Here is a 20,556-nt window from a genome sequence, read left to right as displayed (position 1 = left end):
TAATTTTATAATAAATTTTTTAAAGTTTGAAGCAAATCAACAACTATAGCTTCAAAAATATCCTGACCCACAATAAACATTGAACAGGGTATATTTCTCCCATTTCCTAAAAAAGTTGGCCCAGGAAGGAGTATGAGAGCTGCCATAGCTCTCCCAAGGCTCATTATTCTCCATCACTCCATGGGAAATCCCAAAATAAATTTTTTAAAAAGTTGTTTAAATTTATAATGTTTTTGATTCTATAATAATTTTATAATAAAATAATTTTATAATGTTTTTGATTTTATATTTTTAATTTATAAAAATTTTTATACATGTTTATGTTTGAAATGTCTATTTCAAACTTTATGAGATATTAAAATATAAGTAATATAGTTCATCACTTTAGAAATGCCATGCTTTTCTTCTCCAGCAATTACATAATCAAAGAGTAACTGTAGTTTTTCCTAGAACATTGCTTTGTAGGCCGGGCATGGTGGTTCATGACACTTTAGGAGGCCAAGGCAGGCAGATCTCTTGAGATCAGGAGTTTGAGACTAGACTGGGCATCACAGAGAAACCCTATGAGTAGTAAAAACACAAAAATCAGCTGTGCGTAGTGGCGTGCACCTATAGCCCCAGCTACTCAGGAGGCTGAGGTGGGAAGATCACCTGAATCTGGGGAGGTCAAGGCTACAGTGAGCCAAGACTGTGCCATTGCACTCCAGCCTGGGCAACAAAGTGAGACCCTGTCTCAAAAAAAAAAAAATGAAATTTAATTTAAAAAAAGAAAATTGCTTTGTAAAATTAACTTTTTCAATCAAAACCAAGATTTTTCAGATATAGAGAATGCAGCCCACTGGTCAGATTTGTCAGTTCAAAGAGAATAAATTCTAGTTTCCTATTTTTCTAGCCTGCTTATGATTATCCAATAGGATATCAAAAAAGACCAAAGCCTTTGGGATCCAAGTTCAGTATTCCTGAGTCTAACTCAGGATGCCAAATCAGGAGACAAGCACATTCTCATCAATTTTCAATCATTCAAGACCAATTTTGCTTATAATTATTCAGTTCTTTTAGACCGCCTTTCTCCTGAAGCCAGCCTTATGGCTGCTCACTTCACTTTAGCATAAGCCCCCAAGAAGGTGAACAAAATGAGGAAAAGATTGGTTAAAGTTGGCTGTTTGAAATTCTGAAACATGTCCACCATTCCCTTCACCCATGCCCACCCCTCTTAGAAGTAGTACTTTCAGATTATTTAAAAGTCGATGCTTCTATGTGGATTTTGTCATCTGTCCTTTATAACAGCTAGTAGGTTTAATTTGACTCTATTTTAAGCATATATTGACCTATGCTAATTATCTGTTAAAATAAATTCCACTCTTAGAGTTAATAAAGTGTGTTTGTCATGGAAGACCCATTGAAGTAAGAAGCTGAGGAGCCCTTATGGTAAAGTGGGACAAGAAATAATAAGACATAATAATTTTCCCATGCAAATCAACAACCGTAGCTTCAAAAATATCCTGACCCACAACAAGTATTGGACAGGCCATGTTTCTCTCACTCCCTAAAAAATTGGCTCGGGAAGGAGTATGAGAGCTCCCATAGCTCTCCCAAGGCTCATTATTCTCCATCACTCCACAGGAACAGCCTGTCAGAGAAGAGTGAAAGTCCATTTGTCAACCTCTCTTCAACTCCCTGACTCTAGCCAAACTTCATCAATCCCAAGTGAGGAGCCAGAGAGAAATCAAACCCCATATATCCAGCATCATTGTCTATTGGAGTCAAAAATCACAATTCCACTACCCACCCCAACACCACTGGCCCTGTTTCTCCCAATTGCTTTTTATTGTGTTTTTTAAAAAATCCTCTTTCCCCATCCCTGCAACACCGAGAAGGAGGAATTATAGTAGATAAATATGAAGCACGGAGATCCTTTAAAAATGTTTTTAATAATAAATGAGAAAATGAAAAGGAGAGGGTTGGGAAGGAAGGAGGGAATTCAAATGCCAGGGAATTGTTCAGTTTCGCTTTTAAAGATGTTAACACTCATTTATACATCTGCAAGACACTCCCCTTAAAGAAAAGTTCTATGAGTGTGGGTCTGGTTGCATGAATAAGGATAAAATTACTTTTTTAGACGATGTTTCCCACATATAATTCAGAGACCCCTGAAGTTAGGTATCCCTCTTGTAGATGTCCTTGAGATGCTGCTGGACCTGGGAAAGAGGAAACTGGGATATGGGTCTATGCCAAAAGGTGCTTCTAGTTATAGGACAGAGAGGAAAGGGGCAGAGGGAGAAAAACCCAAAGTCTGAGAATCTAGATTGCAGAAGACTACCGAGGTCGTGGGAGAAGGGAGAGAAAACAAGGATGAAAACCGAAAGGGGAAGAGGCATGAAATGTTGTTACATGTCAAAAGGCATTTGGAGAGAAGTTGGGAATTGCATTAAGAAAACCACTGCAAATCTCGTTTCAGACCATTTAGAGATATGCCCCCTGGGAACTGCGAGCTCAGGCTGTTTAGCATCAAACAAATGGATCCACTCCATCCCTACCCTAATTCAATAAATCATTCAGTAATTCCACTGGGTTAAAGAACCAAAATATTAAAAACCTTCAGGGCCTACTCTTGCCAAATATGTCAGGGATCGTGTGTGTGTGTGTGTGTGTGTGTGTGTGTGTGTGTGTGTGTGTGTGTGTGTGTTCTGAGACACCACTACTGTTAAATAGGCAGAGCTAAGACTTAGGGGACTGGCAGATTATTGCAAAAAGGGCACGGGGCAGAGGGACTATGTTGTGAGCCTGGGAAAGAAGTTTGTGTGGGGACTGTGGGCAGTGAACGCGTTGGGAACAATATGGAAAACTGGGAGCTGCCTTGGAATCCACAGGGCCGGGTAAGAGAATGTCCGAAAGAAAAATGAGCAGGTGCGGGATGTGCGCAGAGTCGGAGAAGAGTCCAGGGCGCCCGGAGTGGCTCCAGGAACGACGGACACCCCTCAAGGCTTTTGGGGGCGGTGGGTACTAATAGAACCCAGTGTCCGGGGTGCGCCGGGGAAGCTGCGAGCGCGGCGGGAGTGGGGCGCTGGAGGGTGAGGACGCGGGAGTGAGGAAGCAAAGCCGGGGCCGGGCAGGGGCCTCCCAGCTGGGCCCGGAGGCAGCAGGGGGACAAGGGCTAGGAGAGGGCATGGCGGCGGCGCGGCGGGAAGCGAGGGGCATCCGGACACTCACCCCTTTGGCCGCGGCCATCTGCCCCACGATCTCGATGGCCGTCCTGCTAAAGTACCTGCCGTCGCTGCCCACCACCATGGTGCAGCCCTGACCGTCGCGCAGGTCGATGGACGACAGCACGCTCTGGATGAAGTTGGGCAGGTAGTTGCACTGGCCCTCGAAGAGGCCGGTAGGTCGCCGCAGAACCCCGCCGCCGGCCCGCCGCGAGTCCTCGTAGGGCACGGTGGGCATTGTCAGCACCGGGATGGGGCTCCCCTCCGTGGCGCCTCCTGGCCGGTCCTGCTGCGGCTCCCGGGGCCGGAGGGAATCTGCAGCCTGCCGGGGGCCTCCACCAGCCTGGCCGCGCGCCGGGACTCCGCCTCGCACCCAGGCCCCCTCTCCGGCAGGTCGGCACCCTGCGCCCTGCGCCCGCCCGCCTGGGGACCGCCCGCCTGGGGACCGCCCGCCTGGGGACCGCCCGCCCGGGGACCGCCCGCCCCTCCTCTCCACGCGGCCGCTCGCTGACTCCCTCGGCGGAGATTGCTTCTGCCTTCCTGTAAAGTTTTCTCCCGCCCACCTTCTCCGCGGCCAGACCGCCCGAGGTGCCCTCAGTTTCTCCCCAAGTTGGACTCACTTTCGGGGTGTCCCAAAAGCCTGATTCCAGGGCCTGCTAGCCCGACCCCGGTGACGCCTCCACCCGCGCCTGGCCCCAGCCTTCACCCGCGATCGCCGCCCTCCGGGGCACACCCTCCGCCAGAAAACAGCCGGCGGGCGGCGAGACTTTGGGCAGAGTCCGGGTTCCTCTCCGGCACCCGGCCCGTCTCCCTGTCTCCCTGGGAGTGCGCAGCCTACACGCACCAGTTTCTCTTTAGAACAAGGACGGGGAGGGATTTGGGAGGGGGCTGAAACCTTTTGCCATCAGCAAACAGCCTCAGCCAAAAATAACCCTGGAAAGGCGAGCTAAGAATGGTTATCTCCTGCCAGCGCTGAAATCGGAGGCTGGGCGCTGCGTGTGGGGTGTGTGTGTGTGTGTGTGTGTGTGTGTGTGTGTACCCTCCCACCCCGACCATTTGTTGAAGGGAATCACCACTGTCAGACTTCAATCCAACAGGACCCATTCGAGCCATCCACACTTGCCCCAGCCTCCTCCAAAACAGCACACTTTCTGGTATGGACAATTCTTTTTTTTTTTTCACTTGTTTGTTTGTTCTGGTGGTTGCAACAGCAGCAACACAGACGACACATATTTCCCTATTCTTCTCGCCCTTCTCACCCTCCCTACCCAGCTCCTGCCTTAGAAACAGGCTTGGCCTACACTGTATCTGTCCACACTGTCTGAACTCTTCCCTGAATTAATCGTTTTCAATAGGAGGGGGCTAAATCCCTTATTAATGCCCTACCAGGAGTGAATGAATAAAGCCAAGTTAAAGGGGAACTGGGTACCACATACTGTGCTAGGTTCCTTTGCATGTATCCTTTCATTCTGCTGGAGCTAAAGATGTTCTGCCTCCTCTCCATAAAACGCACCCAAATTCCAAAACCAGGAAATTCTCCATAGAAAATAGGAGTGAAGAGAGAAAAGACTAACAGGATAAAACCCAAAGCAGGAAGAAAGTTCTGTCTCCCATTTCTCTCAAGGAATTTTTGGACCCACCAAGGCTACTGTCCTGAAATATCCTGCTGCTTCTCCTTCCCCAAATATTGTCCACTTCCTGAGAGTGAGGCTGACTTGCCGCAGGCTTATAAAGTGTTTGGTCACAGTAAGACAACTGTGAGTAATAACACACATTGTATACTGTTTTGCAATTGATAAAAGGCTTTGCATCTCTTTTTTCTTTGGAGGCTGAAGAAAAGAAGAATGGTATTCACGCAGTTCCCATTTTACAGATGAAAACAAGAGGACTTTTTCTGTGAAGTCAAGAAAGTGGTTACAATGGTACTTTCCGCCTGTCCGAATTATGTATTGCCCCTCCCCTTTCTATTACTAACATTGAAGTGTGATGGGAAAACCACTGAAACCGTCAGTTGAAACCTGCTGGGACTTTTTAGCCATTCTCTTCAACATAAAGAATGGGTGTTTTTGGAGGGGGTGAGAGGAATGGGGAAATGTTGTCAAAGAGTACAATGTTTTAGTTGAGACAGGAAGAATACATTTTGTTGAGATCTACAGCACAGCATGGTGACTGTAGTTAACAATGAAGTATTGTGTATTTCAAAATTGCTAAGATAATAAATTTCAAATGTTCTCAACACAAAAAAGATAGGTTTTGAGGTGATGAATCTATTAATTCTCTGGATTTAATTATTCCACAATGTATACATATATCATAACATCACATTATACCTCCGTAAATACATAGAATTTTAATTTGTCAATTAACATTTTTTTAAAAGAATAGTGTGGCCAGTCGGGGAGGTAGTTTTTTTTTTTTTTCCTCTAGTCTCTACTCAGTCTCCAAGATCCCATTCCCCATAAAGTTCCTGTCACCCAGGTGGAGTGCAGTGGCACAATCATGGCTCACTGCACCCTCTCCCTCTTGGGCTCAAGCGACCCTCCCGCCTACAGGTACATGCCACCACACCCAGCTAATTTTTGTAGTTTTTGTAGACATGGGGTTTCACCATGTTGCCTAGGCTGGTCTTGAACTCCTCAGCTCAATCAATCTGCCCACTTTAGCCTCCCACAGTGCTGGGATTACAGGTGGGAGCCACCAAGCCCAACCCATAAAGTTCCTAACTTTTTATCTCCCTGGGAGTGCACAGCCTACACACACCAGTTTCTCTTTAGAACATACTTAAGAGTCTTGGCTTAGCATCCAACAGACAGAACTTTAACACTTCTAGGGATCTGTGCACCTGTCTATGGTGTGGGGTTTTTAAGATCTCTTTCTAATGACACTTCATTTTGCAAAGCAGGACAGTTTCATTCCTAGAAGAGCAGGTATGGTAAATCCTTTGTTCCAGTAACGAAGACAATGATCCAAACCCTAAGCCTCAGAGAAGCCCAGAAACCCTCCAGGCCTCCATCTCTCTGCTCCTAGCACCTGCCTCTCTCTTGACATCAACATCATTCTCCCCTCTCACAGCCCAGCTCCTTCCACAGAGCCAGGGATTAGGCACCAGCACCTCAGACTAGATTTTAGAGAATTACCATTCAAGAGGCAATCCTCTTCCCTTGGTTCCAATTTCAAGGTTCTCAAAGACTGGAACAGGGCTGTTTGAGGCAATGTGCCCTACCACATAGCCAGAAAGAACCTTACAGTGAAAAGGAAAACAATTCTTCCAAAGTAAGGGGGTGCTGATCCCCAGAGGTAGGACAGATGGGCAACCAAACAGTAACCGGGCCACCACGTGCTTCACACTCACTGATCAAGGATTTCTAAAACCACTTTTCTTTTCTCTGAATTTATATAGGACTTTGTATCACTCATAAAGGAATGTCTTATAGGCTGATAACACCTTTCTATTCATGCTTATACTTAACATTTAGGCTAGGATAATTTCCTAACCTCAGTGTCCTCACTATAAGATGGGAATTATTATAATCCCTACCTCATAAATTGTTGGGAGGATTAAAATACTTAGTAAAGTGCCTGACTAATAGAAAGGCATTCAATAAATGTTAGCTATTCATGGCGTCATCATCATTATATTTACCATTATTACTAATCTCCTGTATTGCAAGAATTACACTTTATATTTTTGTAGACCATCACTGTAGCTAAAGGGTCTTTGGGCCGTAGGTGATATTCCATAAAAGTTGGTTAAATTGATCTGTGGTTTTTGACTATGGAAACTCAGAACTACCTCAAAATGTACAAAACAGATTTACCTGCTAAATAAATCTCTTCAAAGCTGACCCCAGGTTTAATTGAATTAATTCCAATGAATTTGTCACAATGATGGAGAAAGGAAACTTAGAGGGCCCCACAGTTGTTTGCTGGTAAAATGAGAAGTTTGGATTAGATCAATGTTTCCCAAAATATTTTCCTCAGAATGTTAGTGCCCCTCGAATCCTGCACAAAGCAAGAGTTTCATGACCAAGTAGCTTTTAAAACTCCTGTACACTCTACTCCCATTCTTCACAATGCACACTTTCATATTAAAAGTTCTGAGAGGTCCTCAACAGAAGACATCACTTAACTTTTTTTTTTTTTTTAAGACAGATTCTCACTCTGTCACCCAGGCTGGAGTACAGTGGCCACCACTCCTGGCCTAAAAGTTTTTTAACCTGGTGCTTCCCAATCTAAACTCACAGGGACCAGTTTTCTTAATGAAAGAGAATCAGACTAGCTTGTAACCATAGCTGGTGACACTCCCCTGCCCCATTCCTTGTATGTCCTCAGTGGACTAGGTCAGGAATAAATAAATTTTCCTGATTCTCAAGGGCTGGACACTCCTTTGCACTGAGCTCAAAGCTTCTCTGTAGCATGGGTCACAATGAATGGTAGCCCTGATAGCCTAGAGTAGCCTTTCAGCCTTCTCTGAGCCTCTAAAGACTGAGGATCCTTGGCATGAAATAGGAGCAACTGATATACCCTTGCTTCCCCTGGGGACTCTCTTGCTCTCAAAAAGGCATCAGCCATCATCTCCATCTAGAGAATATACTAGCTGACTCAGCTTGACCAGCCTGTCCCAAAATGAGAATCTGGGTAAAATAAGTATTGAAACACTTCATTCCTTGTAGATTCACAAAACACATTAGCATATTAAAGACTATGAAGTTCTGCAGGAAAAAAAAACCTATTTAACTTTAATCCAACATTGCCAAGTTTTATTTGACCATGGAAGATTTTTCCAAAACACTTACAAGCAGATCAAGGACATTAATCTTTCATGAAACACTTTAGATCCCCAGGGTCCTCTCCAGCTACATCATTCTGTGATTTTCTTTTTTATTTATGATGCATTAAAAGATTAATCTCTATCAGACTTCCATTTAGAAATTCACCAGAATGTGCAAAGGCAGCAGGTAAAATTGCCGAAGGGTATTATAAAAATACCTTCCAGTGATTTTTGAAACTTAAACTGAAATATTTATATAACTATATATTTCAGTTTGTATATTATATATATATGTATATACACACATATATATTTGTGTATATATATTTGTGTATGTCTATCTATATCTATGTATATATGGCATTATATCCATTTTACAGATGCGGAAACTGAGCTTTAGAGGGGGTGAGCAATTGGTCCAAAGCCACACAGCACACAGGTAGTCATTGATAAAGGTAAAAACAAGAGTTGAAGCCTGAAGTGTAAGGACACAGAGACAAGTACACAAATGTTTACAAGTTACACATATGACACGTGCCTTTAACATGAATTTCTTGAACATTCACTTAGAGGCCTTACAATGAAGACATCAGAGTGGCAGCAAGTTCTGTTGGAATCAGGGGAGCGTGTTCTTCTATAATCCCCTGGCTGACAGGAAAGCACACTGATTTGGCCCATGGTAGTTATACACTCCCATTGAGTCAGGGGCCACTTCTATGCACACAGGAGGTGCTAAAAATATGCTGTTGACTCATTGCCTCTAAGAGCAGAAGAAATGCCAAAAGTATAAGACAAGAGGCAGAAAAGCACACGGAAAATGTCGTAGGGCAGTCCTCTAAGGAAGTGTTAGATCCCTTTGAAATCTGTCCAAACACTTTCTTGTGCTGGGGAAAGTCAATTACATATTTCAAGCAACCCCACATGTCATACGAGTATCTTGTACATGTTTGCGTACTCGTGTCTGTGAACTTACATCTCAGACTTCAACTTCTCGCTTCCCACCCTTATCAATGACTGCCTGCATGGCCTTGGGCAAGTTGCTTTCCCTCTTCAAAGCTCAGTTTCTGCATCTATAAAATGGACATAATGCTACCTACCTCATGGGGTCAGTGATCACATTTAAGGAGCTAATATGTGGAGATTGCTTACACAGTACCTGTCACATCATAAGGGTTTAATAAGTGTTTGATGTAATTGTTTTGATTATTACTACTATTACTAAAATAATAATTACTACAATAATAATGATTCTTATTCTCTATATTAGTATTATCTTTGAAAACGGGCATGGATTATGTCTATGTAACACTTTTGGCACAATATCTAGCGTTATATCACACACAAATTAGAGAATTCATGTTATTTAGGATGAAAAAATATTTTTACTGACCCTTAAATTCTTCGTAAGTAACTGCAAAAGAAGCCATTATCCCAACACATGAAATAAAAAAAAAATTCAGTTCCTCTGGAGTTTGTTTTTGGAGGTAGCCACAGGATACCTAAATTTTTTTTTCTTTTCAGAGAGACCGAGGGGCTCATTAGGTTGACCAGGCTGGTCTTGAACTCCTGGCCTCAAGCCATCCTCCCACCTCAGCCTCCCAAAGTGCTGGGATTACATGCATGAGCCACCACATCCAGCCTACCTAAAATATTGAATGCTGTTAATAAATCTCCTTAGGCCAGCATAAGAAGGTGATGGGCAAAACTAATGCAGGTATGTTTTTCTGGCTTTTTCATGTATTGGGCCCAACTTTGAAAAGCACTTACTATTAATGGCTAACTTGCAAAATTTGTGATTTATTAAAAGCAGATATTAATTGTTTTACCTAAAAATAATAGGCCTCTGATCTGCCAAAGATGAAGATTTAATTTCTAGGTGTTCCCCACAATACCTAGAAATGCCAGTGTAATCGATTATTAAACACTTTAGAACTATTCTCATCAAAGTTCTTTGTTATATAATACAGCAAAAGAAAAGTTTCTTTTCTAAAGACTTCTCTATACCTTTTTTAATAGTTGAATTTCATTTCTGAAGGCTCCTTAAAAGAATAGAATTTAGATCTTTATTAAAGAGGAAATATATTTTCCATGTTTAATTTAAATTACATTCCATCAGTCATTTGCAATCTTAGCCTACACGGAATTTTTTTTTTTTGGTAGTTTTTATGTTTGGGCTTTAGGAGGGGATTCCCAATAATCTCTATATAAATATTTCTAATCTCTATATAAATATTTTAACATTTCAATGTAAATTAGTTTTTAAAGCTATTTTATCCATAAAAATAATGAATTTGCATGGCTGAGGGTGAAATAATGTGTTATCAGGACCCCTCAGTTTTGGGGGTTGTGAGTAGATCCCATCTTCATGTTCCTCCAGCCCAGCCCAAGCCTGGCTCAGGTCCTCCTCCCCCTTTTGTCAGGAACCACCATCCCCAGGGATTCTATGTGCCCTGCCTGACCAGTGTTCTCCATCAGAGTTTACCAATCTTTTGTTCATTCCCTCAGAGCACAGCTAAGCAAGAGTACACTAATTTGAAAATTAACTCAAGCAAATAGAGGAACAATATCCCCAACACATTGCATTTTAACATAGGGTTTCCTGGACACACTGTTTCAACCCAAGAGTTGGGCTAATAGTAGGAGTTCCATCTGCTAAAATACGGCTGTCAGCTTCAGAGAGAAATTCATGAACGTCTTCGTAGTTTGTTTTTACGTTTCACTTGGCACTGTTTCTAAAATTTCCTCTGAAGCCAAAAAATAAGTTATTTCCCAGCACACTGGTCACTTTTCATTTATCATTGGATTGATTTTTCTAACTTGCAGTAGGAGCTAAATCGACCAGGGGGTTCTTATCCAACAGACAGCAGCAAAACTCTTTGTGTATCTGCGTTCCTTTCAACAAGTGTGACTTCCTCAATGGCATCATTCGTGAGCATAACACAGAGCTCAGCAATAACGTTTCTTCACTAACCCTACCAGGTATCCAACATAGGATGTTACTTCCTTTCACTGTTTTCCGACTCCTGGCAGATATTAATCATTGGGATTTGGGAACAAGGAAATAGAATTTCTGAGAATGCTTGGGAATTCCCAAATTCATATGATTTTCATAACACTTCACTTACAAGTTTTTGAAAAATAATAAGTGACTATAATAACAAGCAAATAGTCGTTTTTTTCTGTAACAGGATTATATGAAAAGTTTTAGTAGTCTTCTGTTTTAAAAAGATATGATAACAAATGATTTATTATTATTATGAGCCAACATATTGTAACAAGATTATAAAATCCAATAGCATTAATAGAGAAAACATTAAAAAGAAATGAATATTATCACAAAATAAATGCTAAAGAAAAGTCCTTTAAAGATTGAAAGGTAACACCACAAATACTTAATGCTTTAATCATTGTTTACATGACATTGTTAAACAAGGCATCAATCATCCCCTCCAATACCATTTAAATAACATAACATTCTGATCTCCTGGCAAGATGAATAGCACTAGAAAGAAGCAACTGTCAAAATTGCCGATTTAAGGGCATATTTTGTTTCTAAAACTTGGCATTTCTTAGAAAACCTCTCATAGGATTTGTAAAACATATACTATGCCTATGAACACATTAATATTTATTTGCAGAAATGGTTCACTGTTAGCCGTGGACAAGGCCATGAACACACACTTGTAACAGAGCAACAGATACAAGAAAGTCTGACTGAGGCTCCTTTACTGCTCCTGTCCTGTTCACCTTAACTTTCATCTCCACATGTCAGTGCTTCCTCATCTTGCTTGACTTGAAGTCAGTGCATTTCTTCAAGCCAGTAAGTTCTCTATACTGACTCTTAAGCTGTAATTTTCACAGGAAAATTAGAATGTTCCTTCCCATTTTCCTAATTTCTCAACTGATTTTTCTCAGAATTCAGAATCCATAAATATTGAAATGCCAGGAGAGAATTTCCAAATGGAAATGCTATTCCCTTCATCCATTTTCAGAAGAAACTGTAGCATAGTGTTAGCCTTCTCTTCTCCAATTTTTTTTTTCCTGCAAACTTATGGTTATCACCTCTTTAAGTGCGTAGCTCACAATTTTGCCTCCCCTGCAAATGGTCCCAAAACAGTGAAGTGGGTCCTCTTTAGCTGTGTCTTTAGTACATAATCCTGCATTTCTGACCATATGCAGGGAGTGTGACCCAGGGAAGGATCCCTGACTCAATGGGATTTCTCTTGCTGTCTCTAGAATTTGAACACCGGAACCCAGACGTGCAGAGGCTGGGAGTCATTGTGGTGTGCTATATTGATGACGGCAGCAGTGGGTGGTGTGGGGGCAGTTAATTGACAGCTACCTGTTGCTGACATCCCAGGAACTGCCTGAACTTCCTCTTTCCCAGTCATAAGATATCTAAGATTCTGCAGTATTCTTCATTAAATCCTAGCATGGTTTAAGCTAGCCAGAATTAGGTTCTGCTGCTTTCAATCAACAGAACCTTAGCTAATACATTATTTCCTGGTCTTTGTTCCTTTAATTTTCCAGGAAAAGAAGGGAAAATGGCTTACTGGTTTTAAAAAGAGACAAGGGACAACATACCATTTATGCAAAATTTAGAAGCACTCAAAGGAAACTCTGGAAAGTTCCTGAGACATATATAGGTAGGATCAGCATAAAACTTGAACAGTGTATCTAGATCATGGTTGCCATGGTTGCCTTGACACAATGAACATCTGTATCAAGATCATATTTTCTTGGTGGGACAGAGAGAAGCACAAGGCGGGACTCACATTTACAATAATCCTTGTTTTCCAGGGACCATACAACCCAGTTTGTCCAGAGCTGTTCATCTTAAGTTTGTTATCCCGCCATAATTATAAATAGAACCTCCTTTTTCTCTCAAGAATATCCCACTTTGGATGATAATTTCTGTGACTACCCATTAAGAATATTTAATAACTATAGAAAACTGATTCTCTATATTTTTTGTATGTTTGAAACATTTTATAACAAAAATATCTTTTAAGTAATCGCCTACACAGAATATAGCTGCCAAATGCTCCTACTCTGCTATTCTAACCATGAATCCCTCTGGGGCCCCTTCCTCCTACGGCGCTTGTGAGGATGAAATGAAATAAACTCTATGAAGTGCCCAACAGTGACCAACACTGAATAAAATACAGCCACCATAGGCGGCCTTCCCTTATGTTCACCAAACTCCTGATAAGTTATTTGGTGATGTTTTAATCTTAATATTTTATGTAGATTATACATTCATCTGATTCAAAATGCAAAAGGTACAAAAGCATATACAGCTAAAAGTTTCCCAACCCACTACCATTTATCTCCCTGGAGGCAACTGTTTCCAGATTTTTGAATATCCTTAAAGAATATCATATGTATGGAAAATAAAGATTATATATTTATATGCATCTGTGTATGCATTTTCCTATGAGAGGCTCACAAAGTCTCCTTGAAGAGATATCATTATTACAAATACCCCTCAATTTACAATGGGGTTATATTCCAATAAACTTATGAAAATATTGTAAGCTGAAAATGCATTTAATACACTTAACCTACTAAACATCATAGCTTAGCTCGGCCTACCTTAAACACTCACATTAACCTACAGTTAGGCAAAATCATCTAACAGAAAGCCCATTTTATAATAAAGTGGGCTTTGAATATCTCATGTAATATAATGAATACTGTACTGAAAGTGGAAAACAGAATGGTTGTATGAGTACTCAAAGTACAGCTTCTGCTGAATGTGTATTGCTTTCAAACTATCTTAAAGTTGAAAAACCATAAGTCAAAATATTCTAAGTCAGGGATTGTTTGTACTTCTACTTTACATGATGAAATTGAGCCTTGAAAAGATTAAGTGACTCGCCCAAGGTCACACTGGCAGTTAAATAGTGAAACTTGGATCCAAATTGTTCAGTCACTACATGTATTGTCTTGAAATTTGAAAAAGAGGAAGAGGAATTAAACTACTAAATTGAAGGACTATTTTAGGCATAGAAGCAGCAGATGCCTTCATGTCCAAGTGATTGTGAAAAGCCCACTTGCCCCAAAATATGTCTCCTGGTCATATGAAATTCCACCATTTCAGATTTTTACCTGGGGATTTAGAGTAATCTGCTGTTTTCCTAGAGCTCCCCTAAAATAGAAATAGAAAATTTTGGAAGGCTAAATATATGCTAACATTGGAAAACTCATTTTCTCCCCTTCGTAAGGCAAGGTACTGAAGGAGGGGGCCCTACGGGCTGTGCAGGGACATCCTGGAGGCATGGGGAGAAGAAACTGAAAGGCAAGTTTGTATGGAACAAAGAATACCGATCTCAGGATTCTCCCTTGAACCTGCCCTAACTTTGTTCAAATACACTTAGCCACTGACCTGCTGTCAAAAGACCACAGCCAATCTGACTTGTTTTCAATATAATGATGAATATTGATTTGGTCCCTTCATCCAACATTCTCAGCTGGATCTTTTTTGACCAAGGATATACATTACTAGGTGAGTACAGGCAGTTAATTCTTCCACACGGGACTTCGGAGTTTCTGAGTTAACCAGAATCACCCACCTTAACATCTGCCAGTTTATACCCCAAGTCCTGACCAGTGCCCCCTACCTGCTATGCCTCATGTTTTCAATATAGCATAAAATCAGAAATGAAAGATGAAACATCATAGCCAATATCACAGAAATACAAAGGATCCTAAGAAACTGCTAGGTATAATTACACACTAACTAATTGGATCATCTAGAAGAAATGGATAAATTCCCAGACACATAAAACCTACCAAGATTGACTCATGAAGAAATTAAAAAATCTGAACAGACTAATAGCAAGCAAGGAGTTTGAATCCGTAAGAAAATGTCTCCTATCAATGAAAAACCCAAAACCAGATGGCTTCCCAGATTAATTCTACCAAATATTTTAAGAAGAACTAATACCAGTCCTTCTCAAACTCTTCCAAAAAGCTGAAGTGGAGGGAATACTTCCAAACTCATCTTACAGGGCCAGCATTACCCTGATTCCAAAGCCAGACAAGAACACTACAAGAAAGGAAAATGACAGGCCAATATCCTTGATCTACATAGATGCAAAAATCCTCAACAAAATCCTAGCAAACCAAATTCAATAGCACATTGAAAGAATCATTCACCATGATCATGTCATGGGTCAACATAAGCAAATCAATACATATAATATACCATATTAGAAAAATAAAGGATAGAAACTATATGGCCATCTCAATAGATATAGAAAAAGCTTTTGACAAAATTCGAAACCCTTTCATGGTTAAAAAAAAAAAACACCCAACAGATCACGTATTGAGGGACTGTATCCCAACAAAATAAAGGCCATATATGACAAACCCATAGCTAACACCATAATCAGTGGTGAAAAGTTGAAACTTTTCCTCTACCATCAGGAACAAGACAAGGATGCCCACGGACACCACTTCTCAGGGTAATTAGGCAAAAGAAAGAAATAAAAGGCATCCTAATAGGAAAGGAAGAAGTGAAACTGTCTCTACTGACAGCGTGATCTTGTTATATATAGAAAACCCTACAAACTTCACTTAAAAAAGGTTAGAACTCAACACAAAGAAGGGAACAATAGACACTGGGGGACTCCAAAGGTGGGAGGGAAGGATGGTGGGAGCAAGGGTTGAAAAACTACCTATCGATTACTATGCTCACTGCTTGGGTGGTGGGATCATTAGAAGCCCAAACCTCAGCACCATGCAATATACCTGTGTAAGAAACCTGTACATCTACCCTCCTGACTCTAAAATGAAACATACAATATTTTAAAAACAAAAACAAATAAATAAAATTTGAAAACTGTTAGAACTGAACTGATAGGTGAAATCAGTAAAGTTGTAGGATACAAAATCAACATATAGAGCCTTGAACACAGCAACATCCAGCTGTCTGACACGAAAGTCTCAGGGGCAAGAAAACCTCTATATGAACTCAGAAACAATGAGCTAGGTTGTGTTTATGTCTGAAAGGATGTTAAGAACTGCATTCATGTTACATCAGAGCCAAAAGAAAGAACCAACAGGAAACCTGTACCCAACAAACAGAAATGACAAGATGAAGGGAAAGCAGAGGTAAGGGCTTACCTTAGAAAGGGCAAGTGATTAGCTCAATATGCAATACAATGTTTGCTCCTGAGCCAAAAATTTGTACAATAATTTGGATATTACTTGCACAACCAGAAAAATCAGCCACTCATTAGGAAAATGTGTTTCTGTATAAGTCTTAGGACTCAGCTATCTATAATAACATGAAAAGACAATATTTTCATCCAAAATGAGTATTTTTGTTTGTCTTGGCTTGTTATTCCAACGTCAACAGCCTCTAAATAAACTGTTGAAGTACATGATATAACCACCTCTTTCTCCATCTTTCCCATTGCTCCCATAGGGTTTCAGTTGTGCAATTTCACCATTAGCAAAGCTTTTTGCTGAAATCTGGCTTTTCAAAGGGAGAGTATCCAGAAACAGAAGATGCTGATCTGGGAGGCTCTTCCTGATAGAACTGCTGCTTCAGTTTAGCTTGAAAAAGCCCACACCCAGTTCCTAATGACAAACATCTGAACACCGGGTCTTCCCACGAGCAAGACCATGCTATGCCTCCTGCTCGCTCTGTTCTATAAGCAACCCACAGATTGCTCCCTGTGAAGAGGAGCCTGCCAGGGGAGCAGCATTCCACCAGACCCTGATTTAGCAAGATATTTCTGTATCATTCCCCCAACCAGCTGGAAGTCCTCCACTGCTCTTGTGTAAAAATCTAACTCATCTCGCTGAATTTCCTGATTTAAAAGTCTAATTCATTTCACCAAAAGTGTGACAGAAGGAAACCAAGTACACCATCTCTCTCTTACAAACCAAAGCTATTGCATGTGCCTTCTGGGGGAAAAAAATGGTCCAAATATGTTATGGAGGGGGTGCCAGCCCAGTGTCATCCGCTTACTATTGCCATAGGATCTTGGCTGATGGCATCAGAGGAAAAACAAGTTTATCGATTACTTTCAACCATTAAGCTCACTCCTCCATGAAAAATAAGTCACAAGTCCAATGTCTCTTATTAAAATAAGCACTGCAAAATATAAAGGAGTCACAGTTTTAAAATGGGACACACGTTCTCTAAGCGGTGAACCACGTTAGAGGTGCACTGTTTACATTGTATAAAGTCCCCTGGAGCCAGGGTTAGGAAGCGCATCTGTTCTTTGGTGTTCTGGGATGAAGGAGAAAGGAAAATGTGCTGCCAGAAGTGAGTGGGAAGGAGCCCATGAGATAAAGGAAGTAAATCCATTTGCTGATTGCAATAATAATGGTAATACACGAAGCTATACATACATACATACATACATGCAAACTTTCACATTTTTTAAAAAAAAGAACTTAAGGCTTCCACACATGTAATCAGCCCTTATGAACTCTCCTGATTAGCTGCAAGGAAAATCTTCCTTTCTCCTTTTTCCTGCACCATCCTGGGCTCCCTTTTGACTTGTTTTTTTTTTTTTTTTTTAACTTATAAACAATCAGCTCATATTCTGAAGTTTGTAGTCCCCTCCCGCCCCCTCTCTCTCTATACCGCTCATTTACATTGGCAGCTGTCGTGCTGCTGGGCATCCTCAAACCCACCAGTTTCCCTTTTATGTTTGAGCAGACAAACATGATCATGCACTAGGCATCACTGTGCCACTCAAAATGCTTTTTTGTTTTTTTAATTGCATCTGAGAGAAATCTCAAGGTTGCAAACCTGGAGTCAGAATTGTCTCCATGTGTCTCAGTGGGAAGAGTATCGTGTGAAGAAACAAGTTGATTCTACTAATCAAAAGGAATTTTTTTGATATCAGGTCATCCTCCGAATGAATTTATATTACCGAGTGGAGGGTCACATGAAGAAAATGGTCAAACAGCACCACCTACAGCAAGAGCTCAGAAGTGCAGCGGAGCCGGGCTGAGTCAGGAAAGAAAAGCAAGCTGGGGCCTGGCTCAGCGCTCTCCCCTCTGCTCCTGTCTGCACGGAAAGATTAGGATGACAGTGGCAGGAAGCCTGTGCACCTAGTATGCATCACTTGAAGGGAACACACAGATTCCAGTAAACATTTGGAAGGAAATGTTAATACCAGGCTCTGCTAAACAATATGAAATGACTCCTAGATGAGACAAGCGACTTTCATCAAAGTTTCCTGATACCTGAAAAGACAGCCCAGGGGATCCTGCACTACATCTGCTGTATGTAAATTAAGCGGGGTTTTTTTCCCCTTTGTAATCAAGGCTCATACACAAACAAAATCACACTTTAGAAACGGCCTATTTCAACTTGTAACTAGCTTGCTTTCAGGGGCTCCAGGTCAAAAAGAAATAGAGCACAAAGACGCTTTCTCCTTAGGGATCATACACAAATTCACTCTGTCCGTTTCTTTCCCACACGGAGCAACAAAGCCATCAGACCTCTCCATCCACCCATCGGGTCCTTCCTGATTAAAGTGAGATAAATCACAGCCCTCTCTCTCCAGATGGCAGGCGACAAGAGGGGGATGCTTGCCTCAAGAAGTCCTCCCCATCCCTCTGCATTCATGCAAGCCCGAGCGGAGAGATGCAAGATATTATGGATGCATTTTAATTCCCCAGACCCTGCAATTAAAAATGGAAATTTTTTGGCCACACGTGTTGGCTCACGCCTGTAATCCCAGCACTTTCAGAGGCCGAGGTCGGCGGATCACCTGGGGTCAGAAGTTCGAGACCAGCCTGGCCAACATGGTGAAACCCTGTCTCTACTAAAAATACAAAAATTAGCTAGGAATGGTGGTGGGCGCCTGTAGTCCCAGCTACTCGGGAGGATGAGGCAGGAGAATCACTTGAACCCGGGAGGCAAAGTTTGCAGTGAGCCAAGATCGCACCACTGCATTCCACTCTGGGTGACAAAGCAAGACTTCATCTCAAAAAATGTTTTTAAAAAATGGAAGTGTTGTTCTTTCATTTGTAAATGTGTTTTGGTAAAAGAGGGGCAGTTTAAGCAACCCTTTTTATTGTCTACATTGTTAAAATTCATCAGACATGGACTCTTGACTCCGTTTTGCCTGGGCAGACCCAATTCAAGCATTTACAACAGCTATAACCTCCTCAAATCAAAAAGAGGAATCAGCATTATTGCTAAGTTCAAATAAGGTCTTGTTTTATTTCATTTTTATTTTTGAATGCAGCCATTCCTCCAGGTGCTATCATCAGGTAAGATTGTCAGTCCCGATTAGGTAAAAGTATTATTACAAAATGCAATTCTTAAAAATTCAGTGTCTAACTACACTTTTAATAAGCCTTTCCCCCTCCCCTATGTATTCTCCCTTAGACACCCCTTCTCAAATTTAAAATCACAGAAACTAAAATATGATGCCTAAAGAGAGCCTAGCAACTGCCCAGTCCTCTAATTTGATGAGTGGGAGTACTGAAGCCCAGAGGAGGTCATGTAATTTGTTCAATGTCTTAGATAAGAAGAAAATGACCAGCTGGGAAATCCCACTCATGTCAAGGCAGAGGCACAGGGCCACAGACTGTGGTTGAATTGTGCCACACTCCTACATCCTTCTTTAGGAATCACAGAACATTCCTGTGTTGAGTCGGAGTCACTGACTTCCTTTTCAGGCTGATTGAGTTCTGTCCTTATGGGCTGCGACAAGAAGTTTTGGTATTATGCTACACCAAGACCATTTATCTAGTTCAAGAAATGAGCACAGTCCTTAGAGCCCAGCAACTTTCCCCATGTCCAGTAAATGTAGCTTCTCCACTAGAAGCTGTCAGAATGGAGCCTTCTGGCTCATCTTGATTTTGATTTGTGCAAGAATGAATGGTTGTGCTAAGACAGCTTTCCTAGCTGATAGTGAGCAAAACTTTTTTCTCATAATCTATAAAAAAATATTAAATTAGAAGCACAGAGGTTATTTCATGACTTTTATCTTCCTGCAATTTTCTTGTGGGCATAAATGATTTGTTTTTATCCTGCCTGCCCCCCCAATCCCTTTTCCAAGAGACTAAAAGAGTATCTAGTGCAAAGTAGAGACTCAAATATTTTTTAATAAACAGTGATCCCAGCCACCCAGTGCATGTTGCCAAATGCCAACCCCATAAATGATCAAACACATCATCTCATTCAGCCAATCAAAATCAAGTGCTACCTATTTTTTTAAGTTTTCATAGCCCTTGGGCATCTGCTTTCTCAGCATTTCCCAAACTTGAGTCATTCTCATCCTGCCTTCATAATTTTGCTCTGTCAATTACCTCTACTATTATTTATTTCATATATTTTTAAATAGCCCCACTTTTGAAACTTAAATACATGCCTTTTAAAAGGAAGCTTTCTTACTACTATACATCAAAAGCCATTATTACTTGTTCTAAGTACTCATAACAACATGTTCACAACTATTAAAATTTAGTAATGTGCATCCACATACTCTATAAATTCATGGAGCATCTGCACACACTTTAAGAAACAATTCTGCATTACTCACTCAATTTTCTTGACATCCTTCTGAGGCAGGACAAACCTTGGGCCCAAAGAATTGA

General features: G+C 41.2%; 1 protein-coding gene and 1 long non-coding RNA gene across 2 annotated transcripts in view; both read right to left on the bottom strand.

Moving 5' to 3' along the window:
* LOC117978671 (tubulin beta-8 chain-like) overlaps window positions 1–3,456 on the bottom strand; it is a 95,537-nt gene extending 92,081 nt beyond the window's left edge. Inside the window, 1 exon segment of the mRNA XM_055114379.2 lies at window positions 3,211–3,456. Coding sequence (XP_054970354.2) covers window positions 3,211–3,441 — 231 coding nt within the window. The 5' untranslated portion in view covers window positions 3,442–3,456.
* An 8,349-nt stretch (window positions 3,457–11,805) lies between these two features.
* LOC129398084 (uncharacterized) overlaps window positions 11,806–20,556 on the bottom strand; it is a 30,511-nt gene continuing 21,760 nt past the window's right edge. Inside the window, exon 9 of the long non-coding RNA XR_010109447.1 lies at window positions 11,806–11,820. This is a non-coding gene — a long non-coding RNA (uncharacterized LOC129398084). The remainder of the gene's footprint in view (window positions 11,821–20,556) is intronic.

Source organism: Pan paniscus, chromosome 1 (genome assembly GCF_029289425.2).
Source record: "Pan paniscus chromosome 1, NHGRI_mPanPan1-v2.0_pri, whole genome shotgun sequence".
Taxonomy (NCBI): Eukaryota; Metazoa; Chordata; class Mammalia; order Primates; family Hominidae; genus Pan; species Pan paniscus.
This window is presented reverse-complemented; position numbering and strand designations above follow the sequence as displayed.